General features: G+C 40.3%; 1 protein-coding gene across 1 annotated transcript in view; it reads left to right on the plus strand.

Annotated features, from left to right (window-relative positions):
- Nucleotides 1-24801, plus strand: part of FAM171A1 (family with sequence similarity 171 member A1) — an 83106-nt gene that overhangs the window by 47331 nt on the left and 10974 nt on the right. The window contains exons 4-5 of the mRNA XM_075211865.1: nucleotides 6564-6722; nucleotides 9079-9255. Of these exons, the coding sequence (XP_075067966.1) occupies nucleotides 6564-6722; nucleotides 9079-9255 (336 nt within the window). The remainder of the gene's footprint in view (nucleotides 1-6563; nucleotides 6723-9078; nucleotides 9256-24801) is intronic.

Below are 24801 nucleotides of genomic sequence, written 5' to 3' on the forward strand. Positions count from 1 at the left end.
GAGATGTCTCCATTATTGTAGCTGGTGGTCACTTTTCACCATGCTGCAAGCAATAGTTGCTATATATTGTCACATAGCTGAGGTTTAGCCTGAGGACCTGGCTACATAAGTGAACTGGGCAACAGATAACTTATAAGACATAGCTGCCCCGGTAGAAATACAATGGATTATCATACAGTGATTCCAAATCGCTAAAAGAGAGGTGCGATTGCTTTAACACTGATAAGACCGTGCCCTATATCTACACCTCTAAAAGAAAAGCAACATAATATGATGAGATGCTGTATACAGCTGTATATCACTGTATACATCTATTTAAAGGGAAATCAGTCCATATTAATATGGTTTACCTTAGCACAGCATACATGAATTCTCTACCTGTTTGCTTGTAAAAGGACAAGCATGGAATCTTTTATATAGTGATACATTATTGAAGAAGCTCCAAAAAAGAACAAAATGAAAGTAAATAATTACTGCAGTTTGGTGAAAATTCTGTAACTGACTTGGAACTCCTCCTCCAACAGTCACTTTGAGGAGCACTGCTAAACTATTCAGTGAAGAGGGGAATGTCAGGGGCAGAGTGCAGAAAGACTGTGCTCCTAATTATGGAAATCTTATCCACAAAGCTGAAAACATTCTGGATTATTGTCGTCCTTGAGCTCGCCTAAGGACACCTGCGTTAAGGGTTGATCTATTGATCCCATAACTGTGTAAACAAATCGTCTTTCAGACATGTAATGGTATTTTTATTTCATGGATGTCTCCATTATTCTGTCTACTTATGGATCCTGTATTTGGGTCCATGGTCTGTTTTGTAACCTGCAAATCTATATATGCCATGTGTATCAGGAAGCCCAGTTTATGCTTCATGTGCTTTTCATTATTAAATCGTCTGGAGCGCAATTAACCTATCAAACGATCTGTGTGCCCAAGCCAGCGTTGTAGGAAGATCATAGAAGGGTTAAAAATGGCTGAGTAATGTTTAGCCACCATTTCCCGAGCTCCACCATCTGTTTATGGTGGCGTTTTCCTTTGTGACCACAATAAGCCGACAGACACTCAGCACATTTTGTTTAAAATACGGTTGGGGTTTAAATGAGAAGCCACAAGCACAGGAAGTGTTGGAACTTCAGGGAGCAGACGCTGGAACGCCCCCTGCTCCAGGTTTTCTGAAGACGCATATTCTAGAGCAAAGGGCTAAAAATAAAAGCGCATTCCATACTTATATTGACTTCACTAATCAGACCTCACGGAGCATCCCGTCATGTGGATAAATATAGTCCAGTAGGATGATGTCTAGTGTCAGTGTTACTGCAATCGCTTTAATTCAGAGTCTCCCCATCGTTGCGTTTTTAAATAGGCCGCGTCCGTACTGTGGAGGGGCCAGATGGTGATACTGGTTGACAGTTACTGGGGCGGCGTTTGTAGAATTTCTGGCATGTTGAGGCTTGAGGCGTCGCTGATCTAATAGAACACAAATGCAAATTGTGATTATCTGATGTAGTTTAGCAAATATTTAGCAGAATTGCTGTGTGTCACGTAGCTTGGGAATTTTTCAATGTGTTTTTGAAAAGGGAATTTTACAGTGTGTGCAGGGCAGCACAGTGGTTAGCATTGCTGATTCACCAGCTTGGGGTCATGTGTTCGATTCCGACCAGGGCCCCTATCCGCGTGGAGTTGGTACCTTCTCCCGGCTTTTCCGGTTCTTCCCACAATCTAAACACACTGGTAGGTTATTTGGCTTTTGGCAAATTTAAACCCTAGAGTGCCTGTGTTTGGGTATATGGATTGTATTTCACTTAACATTAATGCTTCTAAGCGCTGCAGGCAACATCGCAAATGGGTGTGTACACTGATCGGTTCACTTTATTGTTAGGTCTGTCATCGGCAAAGGGTGGGCATTTAAACACTTAAAATAAAATTACAGCCTGTGTGTACCAAGGCTTGGGGCTAGATTTACTAAGCTGCGGGTTTGTAAAAGTGGGGATGTTGCCCAGAGCAACCAATCAGATTCTAGCTGTCATTTATTTAGTACATTCTACAAAATGACAGCTAGAATATGATTGGTTGCTATAGGCAACATCCCCACTTTTACAAACCCACAGCTTGGTAATTATACCCCCTAGTCTGTCCTTTTTGGATGTTTATTTTTTTTTTAATGGTTAACGGCTTAACTGTGTGCCGCCACAATGGCGGCACACAGAAAGGACTCGCTGTGACCAATACAGCACAGTAATGAGACAGACTACAGTCTAAAAAAGAAATTTCTGGGAGCCCTGGTCTTCTCATTAATAGAGTTTGGTGCATTAACCCTTCTGAGACCGATTACCAATCTCTGTGCTTTCAGCTCTCAAGCCCGTTCTTGTGGTCAGCCATATGCCCAGCCTTTTGTTTGACATAAGTTTTGTGAAGAAGTGTAAAAAAACAAACGTGTGTGACGGGTACATCTAAATGTGTCTGATTTTAGATTCCATCTTTAAATAATATCTGTAAAGCTAATAATGCCCAGTAAAAAAAAAAAATATTTATTTTTTAATCTAAAAAAATATTGTGACCCTATTAATTCTTTATTAGACTCTTATATGAATCATAGTAGCAATTTTCTGGGTTTGTTTGTTTTTCCAAAGTACGGTTATAGTGTGGGAAGGCCAAATCATCCCAAGATTTTATAACAGTGGGGGTTTTTTTTTTTATCCGGAGCAACCAAACTAAATGATATTACTCTACATGAGACCAGACGTTTTTGGATCTTCTAAACTAAAGGTCAACGTTTTTTTGTCACATTGGGAAATGTGTGTGTTTGGGCCCTGTGCATTTAATATTTATTTATAATCGTTCATATTGCACTAATCGGAGCACTTTTTGTTACCTTTCTCCCCTGTGTTCTTACACTGTGCTCGTTCACTTGGTAACAAACCTGCACAATGTGTGTTTAGAATTGTGGTAGAGAATTATTTGTAATATCATTTGTTGCAGTATTATCCTATTTTTAAAACCCCTCTTCCCCACAGAGGGAGAATCTGGCTCTATGCAGGACTGTCAGCTGTAGTCCCATGTCTGGAACTTAATGCTTTAGTAAATTTATCTTTTATACGATGTTCCTGGTTGTTTTAAAGTCTTCTGTATTTAAAGTGGAGCGGCACTATAGGTAATGTTTAGTTTCTACATATGACATCTCTGCGGAGGGAGATGCGTGGCCTGGTGGGCATGTGCTCCCTGAGCCGGTCCCATACTGGACTGCCTTGGGCCAGGGTAGTGGGCCACCTACACTTGTTTTCTCTTGTAAATGTTCCCAATAGGCTGCTGGGCCGAGTCTCGTTCTCCCAGCCTAGAATTGGGCAGCTTTCCCCTGTTCTCATGGTAGTGATTAATCCCATTGCCATGTTTTTGTGCCCTATCCCCCTCCTGTCTCGCCCTCATTCCCAGTGTTTGGCTGCATAAAGGCCGAGAGGATTCAAACATCGAGGGAAGGATAATGGAAATACGCTGCTTTAGCCTCCATATTTGCGTCAATACATAGACCCCTTTATATGTTTGTGAACCCAAAATGATCACCTTGAACAATTAAAATTGGAAGTAATTGTAATTCTTCAGGTCAACAAACCCTACCAGCAATGACTGCGTTTTCCACTGTGTCTAGTTATCAGCCCCCAAAACCTCTTTCTTCACTTGTGTGCCCACGTTGGCCATAGATCAGGGAGTATATTTACTAAACTGCGGGTTTGAAAAAGTGGAGATGTTGCCTATAGCAACCAATCAGATTCTAGCTGTCATTTTGTAGAATGTACTAAATAAATGGTAATTAGAATCTGGTTGGTTGCTATAGGCAACATCTCCACTTTTTCAAACTCGCAGCTTAGTAAATATACCTCCAACTGAACAATTGAGGCAATTAACTTACAAGTGTGTTTTTTTTGGATGTGGGAGGAAACCGGAGCACCCGTAGGAAATCCACGCAAGCACGTGGAGAACATACAAACTCCACACAGATAAGGCCATGGTCGGCAATCAAACTCATGACCGCAGTGCTGTGAGGCAGAAGTGCTAACCACTTAGCCACCGTGCTGCCCACAGAGTTCATCTACGTTTCCAAGTTATCTCGTGACCTAATTGTCATACAGGAAACGCTATATCTTGAAAGTTTCCAAGTAGCACATTTTTAATTAAAGCACGTGTTGGCTCTCGGATACAGCCAGAACGCCGCTAATCATTGGCCGGGCCAATTTCCTGGGAATATTTCAGCTGTTTGACCTAGAAGGCATTTTATGTGTTTTTTATTGTTTTTATAGTAATGAAAAGCACATGTGATCTACACCGTGCATGTGAAGTGCCCCAGTGTCGTGACTTTTTTTTTTTTTTTTTATTTCATTTGTTTGCCTACATTTTGTAATAAGAGCACATGGCCAGTTTGTACCATGGAAGCCTATTGAAAACGTGTAATGAGGTATTCAGTCTGAGTTACTAGAGCAATAAAAAGATCTTATTAAGAAGGAGACGACTACGGGAAGTCTGGGAAACCTGCCTGCTACTTGGTTCTTGATGTGTTTTGCAGACTGTGTTTTTGTCCCAGATGGACTGTGTATTGTAGTGCAAGCTTAATTGTGCTGGCAAGTCGTCCCACTCGGTAAATCTGTATGCACAGTTTAATATTGCTGATGCTTCATGGAAAGCACAATGCAGAATAGATTCAGACGTTCTGCATGTGGGTTGGGGGGAGGACGGCTGAGTTGAGTTTTTTTTTGGTTACTGCAGCAAATTGGAACTAGCAATAAAAGAAAAACACCATTTGGTAGGCACTTTGACAGCAGTGAGCTCAACTATTATTCTTAGTCTACTTGGCTTTTGGTTTATGGCCCTAAATAAGTGGTTTGTGGTTTCTACTCCCCAAACGCAGTGCTGGGTGATTTTTTTTGAATGTGAACCACAGTGTGTGGTATTTACATGCTCCACTTACAAAGTGATTCTAGGACACTGAAGACGAATACTGCACTTCTGATAGTTTGGGATTTATCTTCCGGAAGAGCGAGAGAGTTTTGTATTGTTATATTCAGTACCTCCATTCATTTTATCGGTTGTGATGCAGCTTCACCCTTTGCTAAATAGACCCCATAATCTCTAACACAGGAGTAGCCTGTTGTGTAGCAACACAATTATCCATGTCATACCAGTTGACGGTGCGTTTTTGTGACTTTCTTAGAAACTCGCTATGCATCTACGTTTCCTCGAATTTAAACTTTTGTATAGATTCATTTATGGGCTGTTGTGCTGGAAATAGGCTGGGTACACACTACAGGGTTTCCACCTGATTATTGTGCCAATCATGCGATAAACGACCTATATCGCATTAGTGTGTACACTCCAAGCAGCGTAGGCAGATCTCTATAGAGTTTACAGAGTAGCATTGTTTTCAGCAGATGGTTATGACAGATGAAGAACTCAGATCTGCAGGTAAATTGTGTACACATGAATCGGCATGCTGATCGGGACTTTGTCATTGGTAAAATCGTTAACGATTTTAGATCGGGAGAAATTTTCTGTAGTGTGTACCCAGCCTAAGCCAAAAAGAATCCCAATAGACATTTAAAGCAACATTGCCACCAAATATCCTAGGGAGCTCTATGTGCACATATATTTATCCCCTGTTCAGCAATTGTATGCCCACAAGTTGTACTTCTTGTCCTTCTCTCTGCACTTACTCGCTGTGGTTCTAAGGGTAACCTTCAGAGTATTGTCCCGTAACTTCAAAAAGTGTCCATAATTTTGACCCTCCCTCCATATGAAAGCTATTTTCAGGGTATTCGCCAAAGTCTCTACACTTGCCCTTAGTCGTATTACTTACCACCTCATGTGTTAAGCTGAAGCTGTAAGCTTCAATGGGGCAGGGATTGATGTGAATGACAAATACAGTGCTGTGGAATTGGTGATGCTATATACATAAATAATGATGATACTAGTGATTTCTGTTGGTTACTTGAAAAATTAGTGTTGACAGGAATAGGTGAAGGAATTGGGAAAGGGAGGGGGCAGTATGGGTGGGGGGCAGAGAGTAGCGTCCTTATTAGTCACAGCTATCCACTGATATTCAAAGTACACTAGAAGGACAAAGTTAGGATTTGGCAAATAAAGCAATTCAAAATATAATGGCTTATAACAAGATTTTTTATTAAACCCTTTAAACTATGTTTTTAGTGAGTTTTGGACCTCATTTGCAAAAATTAGTCACCCGATATTTGGGCTGTACTATATTCATCCGAATGTTGCCCATGAATTGACTGTTAATTAAATGCGTTAATGACACCACTGTTGCCAAGGGTACTATTTATGTGTTTATTTTTTGACAACCAAATAGCCACCGTGACCCCCACAATGTCATGTTTTGCAGATGCTGAAGGCAGGAGTTGGGTGTTCTGGGAGGATTTTAATGTTGACATTTAGACTAGTACAAATATCATCTGTCCCATTCTGACGAGGTTGTCTCTGGTTAGGAGCATAAAGTTTATACATTTCGTCATGTATGTCTTCAGTTCTCACATTGCTGTTGTGGGGATTTGTGGTTCACACAGGGTCAAGACTTCAGCCACGAGTCCACTTTGCACGGAGTGCCCTGGACCTGCCCGATAATGCCACCTACAAGGACCTGGCGGCTTTCCTGACCGCCGTCAGCACGTCTTCAGAGGTGGACAACTTTCCCTACTTGCAAGGATCAGATGGAAACTCATCAGGTGAGTCAAGTGCACTAGTTCATATATGTGCTTTATTTTCCCATCCAGTCTAGATCTAGCTACATTTTTATTTTTATTTATTTTTATTACTGCAAATCAAATTGCAACACATTTATTTTATTATTATATCTTTAATAACCCACAAAATCAAAATGTAATGGATTTGCGCTCATGTGTGCACCTCCTTTCTGCTATTAGAGCCAAATAATACTGAATCCTTCTCTATTCGGTTTCCTAAAAGTGGAGGAAAAGTCTTTAAAATAAATATGATCTAACTTTTTTTTTGTTCTATTTTTAAGTAATATTAATTTTTAAATGTTTGTGTTTGTATGTTCCTAACCCCCTTCCATGGGGTACAGTACCTAGCCCAATTCACGTCTTGTGTGATAATTAAAAAGCGGCTTACTCAAAATGTGGAAATGTTATACAGAATGGTTATCCGCGCCCCCAGTATGTGTTCTGGTCCCAGCCTCTGCTTTAAACCTAGTTTGGGTCTCTTAATCCAGATGGAATGAGTGTTTTGCCCAGGTTGCGTTTGTAAGAGAGAAGAGACTGAGGATTGGGAACTGTTACTTGGAAGCGCTGCATGTAATACTAGGCTGCCAGTAAGGACAGGCCAAACCAGAAATGGCCAGGGTATGTTTGGTAGCTTAAGGAATTAAGTGCGTAAGGAAGCTGACGTTTCCAATTGTGCTGCTGAATGAGATTTGGCCAGACGAGGAAGTCCGATGTCATATTAGGTTCATTCTCGCATGCGGCAGGTGTGCCAGCCCTGCCATTAATTCCATGACTGGGACAAGTAACGATCCTGCCCATGTCTGTCTGTAACGCAACACTGACCATTCCTGGTCCTGCGGGGAGAATGCTTTTATAAAGAACAACTAGATCCAGTGAGCGATATTTTATAAACAAAGAGGAACGGAAGCATTGCCTTGTATCATCCTTTTTTATGCTAAAAAATCTAGAACGTTGCATTTCAGCCGCTACCACCTCTTATTATGCTAATGCGTTAAAAAGTCAGCTGTGGTCTTATCAACACCACAATAAACAGTCACTTTAATAGAAGATCTGTTATGTTGTCGTTTTTTGACTTTCTTGTTGTTCCTGGCTGAATTAGCTCACTGCATTAAATAAGGAAATTATCCTGTTGGAAGAGAACAGTGATCTACATAATATCTCATTTGTATTAATAAAGCATAGCAGAAAGTGACTTATTAAGAAATAAAGTATATTTTTCATCCTGTATAAAGGCTTTTTAATAGAATATGTTGTGTATTGTATGGCTGTTCATGTAATACAGTTCGAAGAGCGGTTTCCGGTTCTTACACTTGTGGGGTTTTATTTTTACTTCGGGTACTTTTATAGAATAGCTCAGTAGTTGAAAAGTGAAACTTCCCTCGTCAAACAGGCGATGATCAAAAGACTGATGATGGGGATGAAAAATACCAGACTGTCATTGTATTACACGTAGCACTTCCATTACCTAGGAGACTGCATAGAGACCCCACAGACCTATGAATATTTATGCTACTATATACTCCCTATCCTCCCCAGTCATAGATTAGCAGCAGATAGAGAGATTATTCACCTGGACATAAAAATAGTAAATAGAACTTCTTCCTGTAAGAGGATTTTTGTTATTTCGGATGTTGCATCGTGTAGGCTCTGGGAGGGTGGTCTGGTAGTGCCGGGCTCAGTAGCAGCGGTAGCCCTGTAGCGGCGTTAGTTCCGCCACTAATGCCACACTTTGTGCTATGCTCTCGTCTGGCCTGGCACAACAGGGAATGCTAGGAAGTCTGTCCAGGAGCAGGCGCTCTGCTGGCAGATTCTTATTATTGTGACCACCGTACGTGGGGTCCCTTTATAAAGCATGATTGCCTACTTTTCAAACTTCTCTGGAAGATCCCGGAAGAGAAGTCATGTGACAGGAGGTAGGAGGGGACGTTGTGATGTCATTATGTAATCGTAGCTCTGCCCCCTGCTAGGAAATGGCAAAATTCAAAGCATTTCATAGCAAGGGCAGGGCTTTATGTGAAATCGCATAATTAATCCCCACCTCCAACACAACTGGGAGGGTGCCTACTCTTCCTGGAGGACTCCTCGAAGTTTGGGAGCCTCCCGGAATTGTTACGGTATGTACCAAACATGTGCGCCATCTTGAAATCGGAAAATCGGCCCAATTCCTGTAGAGTTTTTGAAATAAAAGGGTGTACTGCGACTTTTGAATCGTACATCTGGTTTGTTTGGACGTTCTGTAAAAGAGCAAATGTGTAACAGGGAAAGGTGTAGAAAACTGTTTATTTTCAAAAAAATAAAAATGTAATTATGGTATTTTATGGTCCTGTATATTTCACAGGGAACAGCAGTAGATTTGACCTCACCCCGGTCACTGCAGTCAGCATTCATTTACTCAGTAGCGATAAGACGGACATCTTGGTTCAAGGACCAATCTATGTGACTGTGCCGCTGGCAGGCCATAGCAACCTGAAGCATAATGCACATGTGCCTGCCTGGAGATTCGACCAAAATCATGGTAAGAAGGTCTATTGCCTGCTTTGTAGAATATATCGCTTATTGTTTTTATTGCATCGTTTATGTTCAGCACTGGGCTAAGCTCCCTATCTTATCCTCTTGGATCCTAACCATACCAACCATCTCTATTTGTCTGTATGCCAAGGGAACCCAGGACATTATATGTATGTAGTGATTATACAGTAATAGTGGTAATTCCTGTCACATGACAGGATATGGTTTACCTAGAACTTAGTTGTTGAAAAATAATTCAAGCATTACTTTTTCCTACAGGAAATCTATCCCTTCAGTCGTGACCTTAATCCTCTTTGTTTTTTCAAACTGGTTTTGTGTCGTTGACAACAGAGCAAAGTTAGTTGTGTTTATAAAAGGTTTTCCTTTATTTCACAGTTTATACTTTTTGAATTGGACAGCCCTCCCTGTCTATATCCTCCCTTTGTTTTGTATTAACACAGTTTAATTATTTAGTTTTAATTCTTTAGCATTTTTTTTTAAAACACTTAAAAGGTACCAGTCACCTACTCACAGTGAAGGTCACCATTTTGTGGGCCATACCAATAGTCACATGGGTGCAGCCTATAAGTTAAGTTGGAGTTGGTGACAACACCGAGGCACAAAAGAAATTATTAGGCTTCAAATTGGTTCAGCCCACAAAACCACTGCCTCCGATGTGTGAGGAATACTCATTAAATGCTTATGATGTCTAAATATTGTATAATGTTACAACTGAAATTGCTGTAGTAAAAGTATAATTATAGCTGGGTACAAACTACAGGTTTTTCAATCGATTATAGAGCCAATCACACAATTCACGACTGTTCTGCCTCACGATCATGTTTTATTGTTCCAATGCACATTGTATAGCATAGTTGACAACTTGTTCCTTGTTGGCTTCTGGGAGATCCCGGTGGGGGGCCGGGGCTTGACGAATAGCATCATTTTGGCCCCGCCCCTAAACAATTATCACAATTTTGGCTAATTACAGTAGGGGTGGGGCGAAGATGACACAGTATTTGCGTCATTAAACCCCGTCTGCCACTTATCTATTGCGGGGGCGAGAACCAGGAGGTTGCCCTGCTCTCCCGGGAGGTCTCCCGGAAATGCGGGAGTCTCCCAGACATTCCATGAGCGTAGGCAACTATGCGTTAAAGAAAAGCAGCTAATGGATCTCTAGAGACTGAAGTGTCTTTTACTTTTCTGTCTCCATTAGTAAAGTCATGTTGTCTTACCTGTCAGTCTTTGGTTAAAACTTGGTCTCCATGAAAATGGCCACCTCCATAGGCATCAATACATGGACATAGGACTCAATTTCTGAACAGTGTCATCATGCCATAGATGGAGAAGCCAACCACGTCCTGTACTGGCTCAGCATCAGGGAGAATGCCAGACTCTTCAGGGAGTGAGGGAGATCACCCCTATTTCAGGGAGTCTCCCTGACATTTAGGGAGAGTATGTTGTATAGTTTGGTTTTAGAAACTGACTAAATATCAATATGAACGATGTCGGGCAAGTTCAGAAGTGTGTATGTACTCCCAACCAATGTAGGCCGATCTCCGTAGAGTTTCTAGTCACAAGGTTAAATATGTTAGTGATTTTTGTAAATCACCGTCGTTCTGCAACTTTGACAGCTAAATTTAAAACTGCAAAGTGAATAAAGGCAAGATTTGCCTTTAAACACATTGCCCTTTTAAATTTAGTTTAAAAGTCGCTCTTTAACACATTTACCCCACAATCTTTTTAGCTGATGGTTATGAGAAAGGTAAATCGTGTAGGTGTGTAGACCTAAACCTGCACGCTCATCGGGACTTTCGGTTGTTGGTAAAAGCGTTAGAAATCGCACCTGCTGTACTTTTCTGTAGTGTGTACCCAGCTTAATACGTATAGTCCATCACATGTGTGTTTACATAATGCTCTGCGATAACGTGACAGATGTAGATTACTTGTGTGTGTTTTACCACACGCCCGTTAATGGATAAAGTAACCGTAACCAACAATCTCCAGTTATTATACACTATGTCAACACCGTCCATTCAGATTTCTGCGTCCTACACCGGTCACCTTCAAACTGTGTTTATTTAGTCGGTCACTAAGGAAACTGTACCGGTGATAGATCATTAATAACATGGTGTGTGTGTGTGTGTGTGTGTGTGTGTGTGCCGAGCAAACCAGACAGACGCTGATAAACAACTGAGGTCAGGTGAAGTGTTTAATAGAGGCGTACAGTGCTCCCTCTTTATACTGCCACGTTTATAATGCCACGTTTAACGCCACCCTTGCTGATTTGCAGCCGTGTTTATTTGGCAAGCTTGTATTAAAGTGTATTAATTCCATTACTGATGCCATCACCCTGACTTTGGTTCCTGTCTTACCACAAGTGATATTACCATTCTCCTTTTGACAATGCAAAGGGGAAAAGGCTGTGCTAATCCTAGACAAATTGAATTTGCAGAACCCTTCCCTGTTGTGCAGGTCTGTATGTAGGTTAATATATGCACTAAATCGGTAAAGATGTCCTTGTTTCAGAGCCCAGAAGAATACTTATGCTGTATATTTAAGGGCTCATATCTGCTGATGTTTATTGCATGTAAACAGGTCTGACGCTAGAAACCATTGTTTCTAGTATCGCTATACGCTTTTCCATTTCTACAAACATTGCAGTAGCGGTCTGTTTTTTGGAACGCACTATATTCTATCTGTTTGTATTTACCACAGGTAAACGCACTGTTGTATCCTAAAGTGAAGTCTAAGCGCATGTCCTATGCCAGCTGATATGAAGACTAATGCTGTTTATAGCGATAGGTAGCAGTAGAGTATTTCGGGATATTAATAATGATTTTAAGAAAACCTTTCATGATCTTCTTTCTGCGGATATAAAGCGCTATAAAAGACATATATTATTTTTTTAAAATGCTGTCCCATATATCGTTCCATTTAATGTACTCTTTGGAAGAGCGCTCCTCACCTCTGTTTGACATTTGAAAACCTCTCCAGATGAATAGCTCTGGAAATTGATGTGCAAAACAGCTTAAGATTTGCAGAATAAACTTTCATATTTTGCAGGAATGACCCTTGGCTAATACTATTGGCTCTTAGCCACCTTCTGCTGTGATGGAGCCTGGACAAAACCTCTTGCTAGGAGGAAATGAAGACTATGCTTTTGTTTATGCTTAATGAGTACACAGGGTTTTTAGGAGAGAAGGACCTGGTCAGTCTGTTTCCCATGTGATTCTTGATAGCCCCCTAGACCTAGGGGGTATATTTAATAAACTGCGGGATTGAAAAATTGGAGATGTTGCCTATAGCAACCAATCAGATTCTAGGGGGGGTATTCAATTGTTTCTTTTAACGCGCTAAAACAAAAAAAAACGAGCACTCTAAAAATATTACCGTTAATACGGTAATTACTCGCTAAATTTCATCTCGCAGCTCCCTGAGCAGCGAGCTGAAATTCAGCCCGCTGGCAGCGAGTAAGTACCGTATTAACTGTTTACGCGCGCAAAATTACCGTATAATATGAAGTTTTTTTAGAGCGCTCGTTTTTTTTTGTTTTAGCGCGTTAAAAGAAACAATTGAATACCCCCCTAGCTGTCATTTTTGTAGACTGTATTAAATAAATGAGACCTAGAATCTGATTGGTTGCTATAGGCAACATCTCCACTTTTTCAAACCCGCAGTTTAGTAAATATACCCCTAGATATTGTCATTGTAAGGGTTAGATTTACTCAAACTTCTAAAAAGAAAATTGGAGGTATTGCCCATAGCAACCAATCAGATTCTAGCTATCATTTTCCAGATAAATGATAGCTGGAATCTGATTGGTTGCTACAAGCAACACCTCCACTTTTAGTTTTTAGAAATTTTTAGTAAATCTTCCCCTAAGAATTTGAATATGCAGTTAATGTATAGGGTTAGGCACCGTTCAGTTTGACTACTACAGTACATTTTAAACTGACAGCGTACTGAAGCCATGATAGATCATTATCTCATTGGTGACCAGAGCATAATATAATTCTGTTATTTTATTTTCTATAAGCTGGTGAACCATATGAACACCAGTTATTAAAGAGGTATTCCACCTACACCCACATATTATACACTGCCTATGGACTATTTTCCAAGCTGTTTTACTATGTATTCCCCATAGGCAGCACAAAGTTATATTCTGGGCTTTAAGGAAAGCATCTATAATACAAGTTAGCAGATAGATACGGTTCTCGGTGCAGCAGAACTGAGGATGCTTATTCAGCAGAGATCAAATCCATCGTAGGCCATAGACTCCTATGGAAGAATGAGCCAAGTAGTCCTGACCACATAACACTGTTTTGCTTTTTTCCATTAACTATTCTTGCTAGACGTAGCTTTGTTATCGCTTTGTACAGGCTGAGACAATGGGGGTGTCTTTCTGCTTCCCCTTTGCCTGCACTTTGTCATCTTCGCTGTGTCCGGGCCTGATCCGACCTAACAATTTTAGACCTGGTTCCGGCCACAAGGTCATGGCCACAGGTAATGAAGACAGTTTAACATGAATAAGATTGACAGGAGCGCTCAGGGAGGCAATACAGGGATTATGGGATCGGGGAAAAACAGCGGCTCTCTAGCTAGCGGTAAGATCGGCATTCAGACGTATTTATACAAAGTGGAAGGAAGAATAGGGTTGGTTAGCCGCTTACTGGAACATAATCTGTAATTTTTATGGGGCGTTTGGGAGTTATTTCCCCTTTACAAGAAAAACACATCTTCCAGTTAATGTTGCAAACAAACCAAAGCTTTGTTGTAGGTCTGCAGCTGAGCAACAGTCTGATTCCTTTTTCTTTTCTTTACAAGTTTCCAAAGCCAAGCATATTACTGAGCTCACTTGACCAAATTTCTTTCTAATTTAAGAAGGGGGGAAAAACCGCTTAAGGCTACGAGAGGTGCAGATCACATGAACATTGCTCCACAAAGATGATTCTGTTCCGTTTTTACTTATAGATTTGCCTTGTTACAAAACATCCACATTATAAGGAGTAGACTTTAAGATATAAAAAAAAAAGTTTGTTTTTCTTTGTAGTTGATTTTGATAAAGACATTGAACATCAAGGACTGAAATATGTCACAACTGTCACAAAATGTAACTAGTAGAATGTATAGACTTTATTTCTTCCAGAGCTGTTTCACAACACAATCATCCAGCATCATTGTGGAAGGAGCCTCTGGTCATTACTCTGTGCTGCTGGGAGACTCTGCTCCTTCCACTATCTTTGTCTGTAAGCGTCCCTTTGACCTGTACTCCCCTCCTCACATCATGACACTCTGCCCCCGTCACATGCAGCCCTGTCCTCACTAACCCAATCGCACAAGTGGACACTGCCTCCCAGCCGATGCTGCTGTGAGCAATCCAGCAATCTGATTGGATAATGAACAGGGTACACACAGACAGCAGGAAATGAATATTAAATACAATAAGGGGCTCAGACTCTGTTCAAAAACGCCTTAAAATGTAGTGATGGCATATTGCAGCAAAATAAATATTTTATAATGTGGTTTAGTATCCCAAAAGAACAAAATATTAATCAGAGTTTGGTTAAAACTTGTATACTCACAGCATAACTGGCGATAGACTTGTATTAAGTTGGGTACACACCTGTGCTAATATCGTACAGATCACACGATTCACAATTGTTTGGTCAGATATCACAAGAGTATGTACACTCTAGTGATTATGTTTTATTGTACCAAAACACCTCGCATCTGTTGATTTGGATTTATAAAACTTCTTAAAAATTACGATCAACAATGGAACCATGACTTTTTAGCAGGTGGTATGAGAGATCACAGATCTGAAGACAAATTGTGTAGGTGTGTACACAAGAATCAACATGCTCATGGGGACTTTAAATTGTTGGTGAAACTATTTAGAGACATTTGCATCCTGTATTAGTATTATTGCATAAGTGTGTACCCTTGTTTTATACTGTGAGTATAGGAATGTTTATCAAACTGTTTCCTTCTGAGGTATTAAACAATGACCAAACAAAAAAAAAATTGTTCTAATACAGATATTAGTTTTAATGTTTTGAGATGGTTTTAAAGAGTAATAAAATAAATTATTTAGGAAACAGTATGTTTTGGCCGATATGACCGAGTCGTTTAATGTAACACGCATATTTGAGAAATGCTTTGAGCAAATGTTACGTGGTGGTAAAAAACAAAAACTAGTTGAATACTTTAGCGGTAATGAGTTATTTCCAGTGCTCAAAAATCACGTAGCAATTAGCTATTGTCTAACTATTGCAACTTGGGTAACGAAAGCAAATGTCTGATTTAGCTGTGCTTTTTTGTTTTTGTGTAAAGGTGAGCAATTTTAGTAAATAACCCGCAATTTCTGCATAGGGCACAGATCTATTGGAGTGTATGGGTTATAGCATATTTTGCCTTTGAGAACACAATATGGCAGCTTCCACTCAATTAATGGACCACTAAAACCTAAGTATTATGTTAATGTCCCAGAGGCCTTTGGGAGAAAACCCATGTTTGTTTTGAAGTTCACTAACCATAACCTTTTATCATAAATACTTGTCTCGAGATATTTAAATTAATTTAAAGAAATCAATGTTCACCTTTGCATGAATATTTAACATGTAAGAAATTCATAGACAATGTGTGAGGGGAAATTAAATTTCAGAAATACCAAGAGATTTTCTTATTAGACTCTCTTCAAAGTGTCTGCATTCTATATTGCTTTGATTTTGTTGTTGGTCCAACACTATATGTCCAATTAGCTAACCACGAAAATGCAGACACAAGTAGAGTTAACCTGGGCTTGGTTAACTATTCTGTCCCCATTTTCATGGTTATTAAAGTTCTGGAGACCGGTCTCCTTCATAGGCTGCGGCTCTGAAAAGGAGGAAGAGATATAGACTTAACCTAAAACCTTATACTTACTGTATTTTCAATTTCTAGGGATGCTACTTAGAAAAAAATATTTACATACTCAACCTGTCCTGTCCTTTATACATTTATATGGCCTGCGCTGAATTGTAGCGTAGCCTCGGTTGCCATTTCGTTCAGTTCAACTTTCTAAAACCCTAACCAGTTAGGAAGCTGTTAAATTGAGATTACACAGGGGTCAACACATGTCGCCAACACCACAGGAGAGATTTTCCATTAACACCATTTTTTACTATGGTTTCTTAGTAACTATTCAGTGAAAGAAAATGATTTCTTGTCTCGCTGGTTTTCAATGGATGCCAGATGAAGGAGAACTCTCCAGTTTGTATTCTCCTGGTTTATAAAGAAGACTGCTCCTGCTTCTGTAGATTCAGTCAGAGGGAAGGACCTTAAACAAAACTAATATACATAGAATTTGACGGCAGATGAGAAGCACTTAGAACCATCCAGTCTGCCCATTTTTTAACCTATGGTAACCTCAAACTCTTATTTCATCCTTAGATCTTTATAAAGCTAATACTGTAATATATGAAAGTTTCTATCATGTCCCCCCTTTCCCTTCTTTGCTCCAAACTATACATATTTAGATCTTTTGAGTCTTTCTGGGTAAGTTTTGTGCTGTAGGCCATGCACCATTTTAGTTGCCCATTTGTAACGTATTTATATCCTTCTGGAGATATGGCCTCCAGAACTGAACACAGTATTCTAGATGAGGTCGTACCAATGACCTATATAGTGTCATTATTACGCCTTTACCTTTATAGTGGGCATCAGATTCTATTGCTGGAGGTCCCCAGATGTCTCTGGGTGGAGGACTCTTAGATACATCAATGGGATGTGATTGATAAAATAGTTTGTAGCTCAGATTCAGGGGTTTGTGTCCTATTATTTTAATACAGTTCAGGGCCTGGGGCTGGCTGAAGGGTCGGGGTCAAAGGTGAAGGAACATCCTTCATGCACTCCATTGTACAATGTTTTGTTTAATGGTTATTCGTCATGTGAGCACATAGTCTCTTAATAGCCCTCTGCACACGTGAATGGCATGCATATAGACAAAGCATTCTTTGATGTAATTAAAGGTGTGTGTGTGTATATTCTACGGCCATTACATAGACCATTTGTTTGCATGGAATGTTGATGGTTCTCTTAATAATCACATTGTGAATTATTTTAACTCTTTACTTCGAAATTCACTTTCACATTTAACACACAAGAGATAAATTATGTGGACATCGGTCTGTCAGTTTAAGAGAACAGTATCCATACTAAAGCCTTTGAATGTCAGTGAATGCTAACAATTACTTCCATTGTCCCTGCCGGCATCATAGACCCTAAAGGTGTATATTTACTAAACTGTGGGTTTGAAAAAGTGGAGATGTTGCCTATAGCAACCAATCAGATTCTAGTTGTCATTTTGTAGAATGTACTAAGTAAATGAAAGTTAGAATCTGATTGCTATAGGCAATAACTCTGTTCAGTAAACCTACCCCTAGGTCTCCAACGTACCTCAGGGTCTGTTAAGAAGAATCAGGAGAGATTGTTCTAAGAATTCTGATTTTTTTTTTATTTTTTTTTTGTTTGTTTGTTTTGGGTTTTTTTTTTTTGAGCAGGCAAATTAGATGTTTTAAGTGTTTCAACAAAGAGGATAATTCCCTAAGTTGCCAAAAGAGGCTTTGGTGGACAGCTTCAAATTGGATAGGGACTTGATGTTAAATAAGAACTCGAGGACCATGATTCGGGGCTGGATAGATCCTTGGTCTTCATCTTCTAAGTTCGGTGGGTCCTCCAGATTGATCAAGAATGAGACATTTTTGTAGATTGGGACAGCACCTTGTTCTGAGTGTAGACATCCTTCTGCATTTGATGGAGGCGTAGCTTAATGACGTGATTCCGCGTCATTAAACCCTGCCCCTTCTATGAAATGCTGTGGTTTTTGCCATTTCCTAGAAGGGGCAAACTATGGCATCACCATGCCGCCTCCTAACCCTTGTCACATGATCTCCCAGTTTGACAAGTCGGCAAGTATGAATAAATCTATGAATCTGGAAATAAATATATATATATATATATGTGTGTGTGTGGTGTTGGTAGTTTTACATACATACACAAAGACTTGGCTACCATCTAGACTCGTATGTATGCATATGTAATCTATCTGTTTTAAGAAGGAACTTGCATCTAATGTGGGCTACACTTTATGTCCTCTTAGACGTATGTTTCCCAAACATAGGAAAGATATTCTTAATAATTTATGTTCTCCAAACACTTTTTCGTCTTATCCTTGAAGTAGCCCAGAATGTCTCAGATTGACTGGGACTAGAATTCAGTTCACCGATTAGTTGTGGGGGACGTAGGTACAGCAGGCCATATCCGAGAGAGGCAGACTGGATTTGTAATTTTGCGTCGCTTTATCCAGATGGACTAAATGAATTTCTTGATTTAAATCACATTTACATGATGTGAGCCTGATACGAACACAGTCTGTTGTCTTTATTTTGTATCAACTTTTTCCCCGTCTTGCCTGTATGTATATGTTTATGTGTGTGTGTGTGTGTGTGTGTGTGTGTGTGTGTGTGTGTATATATGTATATGTGTGTGTGTGTATATATGTGTATATATGTGTGTATATATATATATATATATATATATATATATATATATATATATATATATATATATATATATATATATATATATATATATATATATATATTTTTTTTTTTCTATATCCTCCTTGCTGTAGATCAACTCCCTTCAGTGTTTCACATTTGCATATTTAATGAATGACCTTGGTGATGATCTTTGATTGGTTGTGCTTAGTTTAAATAGATGGTGAATTGTCTGCATACGGTACACTTCTGTAATTGCTGGTGCACTGAGATGTAGGAAGCTCCTGAGCCACTAATTGCCCGGTAGGATCTCTGCTATCATATTTGTAAACCTTGTTAACTTTGATACTCACTGCTAACAAGACGGCTCCAGATCGTTTAGCTTTTACTGTCACAATATGTACCGAGCAGCCTTGGTTCGCACCAGACAATGGAGCGGTATCTTCAAGGCCAAAACCTCTCTGTATGAATTTGTGTTGTTTGACTGGTAACTCTTTGTATGTTAATTCTGTTCCTTTTTTATCCTTATGTGATCAATAGAGCAATGGATATCGGCTGATTCTGTCACCAAGCAGGTGTTAAAATATGTCCGTTATGGGTAAATTTTAATACATTTTGTTCTATATCTCGTTATTTAATGTGTTATTCTAGTGACTTGTAGTTTCACAACACCTGGAGAGACACAGGTTGGTCAGACCTGTTCTAGAATATTTTTATGGTGTAAAAGTGAGTTGATCTATTTCAATGTTCTTGATTTCGTTATTAGTTTCAGATTTATTTGATAGTTATGTTATCTTACTAATTGCTTTATTGATTTTCGTATATAGTTTTTAGCATACATTACATATCTATTGCATGTCATACATGGTTTATATGACTTTGTTATATTTACTATACCATTATCTCTTCCATTTTCGAGACTTTTGTGCTCTTTGTGTGAATCCATCAGCTGTATTTTTTTTTTTCCAGTTTTGTCTGAGCACCATAATGCATTTTTTTGTTTTCTTAATACTATTGGTGTGTATATGTATATGTGTGTGTGTGTATATGTATGTGTGTGTGTGTGTGTGTGTGTATATATATATGTATGTGTGTGTATATATTAGAGATGAGCGCACTCGGATTTCTGAAATCCAGAGCCCACCCGAACGTTGCCGATCCGAGACAGATCCGGGTATTGGCGCCAAATTCAAATCTGAAACTGAGGCTCTGACTCATAATCCCGTTGTCGGATCTCGCGATACTCTGATCCTATAAATTCCCCGCTAGTCGCCGCCATCTTCACTCGGGCATTGATCAGGGTAGAGGGAGGGTGTGTTAGGTGGTCCTCTGTCCTGGTAGATCTCGTGCTGTGCTGTTTAGTTCTGTGCTGTGCTGTGCTGTGCTGTGCTGTGCTGTGTTCTGCAGTATCAGTCCATTGGTGCTGTGTCCTGTGCTCTGTGCTTCTAAGGGCATAGTTATTTCCCCATTATTCCCAAGTTTTTAAAAATTAAAAAAAAATTTATAAAAAAAATATTAAAATAAAAAATTAAAAAAAAAAGTAATTATAACCAAATTTGCAAAACCAATCCAGCAGTATAAGTCCATTGGTACTGCAATATTACCAAGTTTACACATTCTGCAGTATCTTGTGCTACATATAATGCAGACCAAAAATTTGGAGGATAAAGTAGGGAAAGATCAAGACCCACTTCCTCCTAATGCTGAAGCTGCTGCCACTAGTCATGACATAGACGATGAAATGCCATCAACGTCGTCTTCCAAGCCTGATGCCCAATCTCGTAGTACCGGGCATGTAAAATCCAAAAAGCCCAAGTTAAGAAAAAGTAGCAAAAAGAAAAACTTAAAATCATCTGAGGAGAAACGTAAAGTTGCCAATATGCCATTTACGACACGGAGTGGCAAGGAACGGCTTAGGCCCCGGCCCGTGTTCATGACTAGTGGTTCAGCTTCACCCACGGATCTTATCCCTCCTCCTCCTCCCCCCCCCCCCTCCAAAGAATTGAAGAGAGTTATGCTGTCAGCAACAAAACAGCGAACAACTCTGCCTTCTAAAGAGAAATTATCACAAATCCTCAAGGCGAGTCCAAGGGTGTTGGTGGTTGTCAAGCCTGACCTTCCCATCACTGTACGGGAAGAGGTGGCTCGGGAGGAGCCTATTGATGATGTAGCTGGCGCTGTGGAGGAACTTGATGATGAGGATGGTGATGTGGTTATTGTAAATGAGGCACCAGGGGGGGAAACAGCTGATGTCCATGGGATGAAAAAGCCCATCGTCATGCCTGGTTAGAAGACCAAAAAATGCACCTCTTCGGTCTGGAGTTATTTTTATCCAAATCCAGACAACCAATGTATGGCCATATGTAGCTTATGTAAAGCTCAAATAAGCAGGGGTAAGGATCTTGCCCACCTAGGAACATCCTCCCTTATACGTCACCTGAATAACCTTCATAGTTCAGTGGTTAGTTCAGCAACTGGGGCTAGGACCCTCATCGGTACAGGGACACCTAAATCCCGTGGTCCAGTTGGATACACACCAGCAACACCCTCCTCGTCAACTTCCTCCACAATCTCCATCAGATTCAGTCCTGCAGCCCAAGTCAGCAGCCAGACTGAGTCCTCCTCAATATGGGATTCATCCGAGGAATCCTGCAGCGGTACGCCTACTACTGCCACTGCTGCTGTTGCTGCTGTTAGTCGGTCATCTTCCCAGAGGGGAAGTCGTAAGACTGCTAAGTCTTTCACAAAACAATTGACCGTCCAACAGTCGTTTGCCATGACCACCAAATACGATAGTAGTCACCCTATTGCAAAGCGTATAACTGCGGCTGTAACTGCAATGTTGGTGTTAGACGTGCGCCCGGTGTCCGCCATCAGTGGAGTGGGATTTAGAGGGTTGATGGAGGTATTGTGTCCCCGGTACCAAATCCCGTCGAGATTCCACTTCACTAGGCAGGCGATACCAAAAATGTACAGAGAAGTACGATCAAGTGTCCTCAGTGCTCTAAAAAATGCGGTTGTACCCACTGTCCACTTAACCACGGACATGTGGACAAGTGGTTCTGGGCAAACGAAGGACTATATGACTGTGACAGCCCACTGGGTAGATGCATCCCCTTCCGCAGCAACAGCTGCATCAGTAGCAGCATCTACAAAATGGCTGCTCGTGCAAAGGCAGGCAACATTGTGGATTACAGGCTTTAATAAGAGGCACAACGCTGACAACATATTAGAGAAACTGAGGGAAATTATCTCCCAGTGGCTTACCCCACTTAGACTCTCATGGGGATTTGTGGTGTCAGACAATGCCAGTAACATTGTGCAGGCATTAAATATGGGCAATTTCCAGCATGTCCCATGTTTTGCCTACACCATTAATTTGGTGGTGCAGCATTATCTCAAGAGTGATAGGGGTGTGCAGGAGATGCTTGTGGTGGCGCGCAAAATTGCTGGACACTTTCGGCATTCAGCCAGTGCCTACCGCAGACTAGAGGCACATCAAAAAAGCATGAACCTGCCCTGCCATCACCTCAAACAAGAGGTTGTGACACGCTGGAACTCCACCCTCTATATGCTGCAGATGATGGAAGAGCAGCAAAAGGCCATTCAGGCCTACACAGCCACCTACGACATAGGCAAAGGAGTGGGGATGCGCCTCAGTCAAGCGCAGTGGAGACTGATTTCCGTGTTGTGCAAGGTTCTGCAGCCATTTGAACTTGCCACACGAGAAGTCCGTTCCGACACTGCCAGCTTGAGTCAGGTCATTCCCCTGATCAGGCTGTTGCAGAAGCAGCTGGAGAAAGTGAGGGAGGAGCTGGTAAGCCATTGCGATTACACCAAGCATGTAGCTCTTGTGGATGTAGCCCTTCGTACGCTTTGCCAGGATCAGAGGGTGGTCACTCTTTTAAAGTCAGAGGAATACATTCTGGCCACCGTGCTCGATCCTCGGTTTAAAGCGTATGTTGTGTCTCTGTTTCCGGCGGACACAAGTCTACAGCGGTGCAAAGACCTGCTGGTCAGGAGATTGTCCGCTGAAATGATTGGTTTGTTAAAGTGTGCATGTCCTATTTCAACAACATAAGGGTGGGTGTGAGGGCCCAAGGACAATTCCATCTTGGAACTTTTTTTTTTGCATTATGTGACCATTCAACAGTCGTTTGCCATGTTCAAAAAGTAAAACCAAATTTAAACAAATTCAAGAAATTAAACCAAAAGTAAAATGCCCTGTCATAATTTAAAACAAGAGGTATTGACGTGCTCTGACTAAAACTACTGTATTGTTGTTTATATTTTATAAACACTACACTTGAAAGCTTGAGTCTTTTCTTATTAATAATATATATTGTGGTGACCCACTCCTCTTCGCAGTCCAGATACATTTATTGGTGCGAATCATACAAGTTCAGGGTTTTTAATATATATTGTGGTGACCCACTCCTCTACGCAGTCCAGGTACATTTATTGGTGCGAATCATACAAGTTCAGGGTTTTTAATATATATTGTGGGGACCACTCCACTACGCAGTCCAGAAAGATACCTCGTTGCAACGTTTTGGACTAATAACTATATTTTGAGGTGTTCAGAATACACTGTAAATTAGTGGAAATGCTTGTTATTGAATGTTATTGAGGTTAATAGCGTAGGAGTGAAAATAAGCCCAAAAACTTGATTTTTAAACTTTTTATGTTTTTTTCAAAAAAAATCCAAATCCAAAACCTTAAATCCGAACCGAGACCTTTCTTCAAGTGTTTTGCGAGACAAATCCGAACCCCAAAAATAATGAAAATCCGGATCCAAAACACGAGACCTCAAAAGTCGCCGGTGCACATCCCTAGTATATATATGTGTGTATATATATGTGTGTGTGTGTGTGTATATATGTGTGTATATATGTATATATATATGTATATATATATATATATATATATATATATATATATATATATATATATATATATATATATATATATACACGTGTTTATGTATATCTATATGTAACTTTAAGCCAGCTTTGTGTTCTGCTCAACTCCAAAATGAAAGTATTTAAAATTTAAATCTAAAAAAAACTGCAAAAAAACACACTTATAAATAGAGCTTAATAGTCCATGCTTAGCATTGCATCATAGTATTATCTTAGGTCAGTGGTTCCCAAACTTTTGCAGTTCGCGGCACCCTTAGAGTCTCCATAATTTTTTTTCATGGCACCCCTCCAAAATAATTACTGAGCAGTCCTGTTTTAGAAGTAGTTGGGTCAAAAAATTGTAATAAGTATTTAGGTCAGGACACAAATACTTAGTTGTATGCAAAAATGCCCCCTCTGCCCCCCAGACACTTTGGCCCCTCTGCCCCCCAGACACTATGCCCTCTGTCGCGCTGTCCCCCCTCCTCTGACGAGTGCCAGCCATAGAAAAAACAAACACAAAAACGTACCAATCCGCGCGGGGACCCAGCATCCTGCTCTCTCACGCAGCTTGTCACTGAATATCGACATTCAGTGACGAGCTGCGTGAGAGAGGAGGATGCTGAGTCCCGGCGCCGCATGGATTGGTAAGTTTTTGTGTTTGTTTTTTCTATGGCTGGCCCGCGGCACCCCTGGGAGCCGCAGCGCACACTTTGGGAACCGCCGTCTTAGGTGGTACTTGTTTCCTCTACACTTTTTAAACCGTGTACTAACCTGTCCGGCTGTGGTCCTGACCACACTTTCGGTTCTAAAAGTTTACAAGAAAGAAGTTGTTTCAAAGTTACTGCTGGTTCCCACGTGGTGATTACCTGTCCGCTGAGACTCCTTCTCTATTGTGTAACGTTAAATTTGACCAAATTTTGAATTTGGTACAGCAATATACTCCTCTCTATATATACTTCCATGTCCTGCAAATAAACAAATATAGTTTTAGAAAGAGTTTTTCCTGTTTAGCTAAATCCTAAGTAATCCTGAGGGAGATATTTGATACTAATTGGATTCATTTACAAATCTCTGTAGCTGTTAAAGCCTTGGTTTTATTTTGTT

Source organism: Mixophyes fleayi, chromosome 5 (assembly GCF_038048845.1).
Source record: "Mixophyes fleayi isolate aMixFle1 chromosome 5, aMixFle1.hap1, whole genome shotgun sequence".
Classification (NCBI taxonomy): Eukaryota; Metazoa; Chordata; class Amphibia; order Anura; family Limnodynastidae; genus Mixophyes; species Mixophyes fleayi.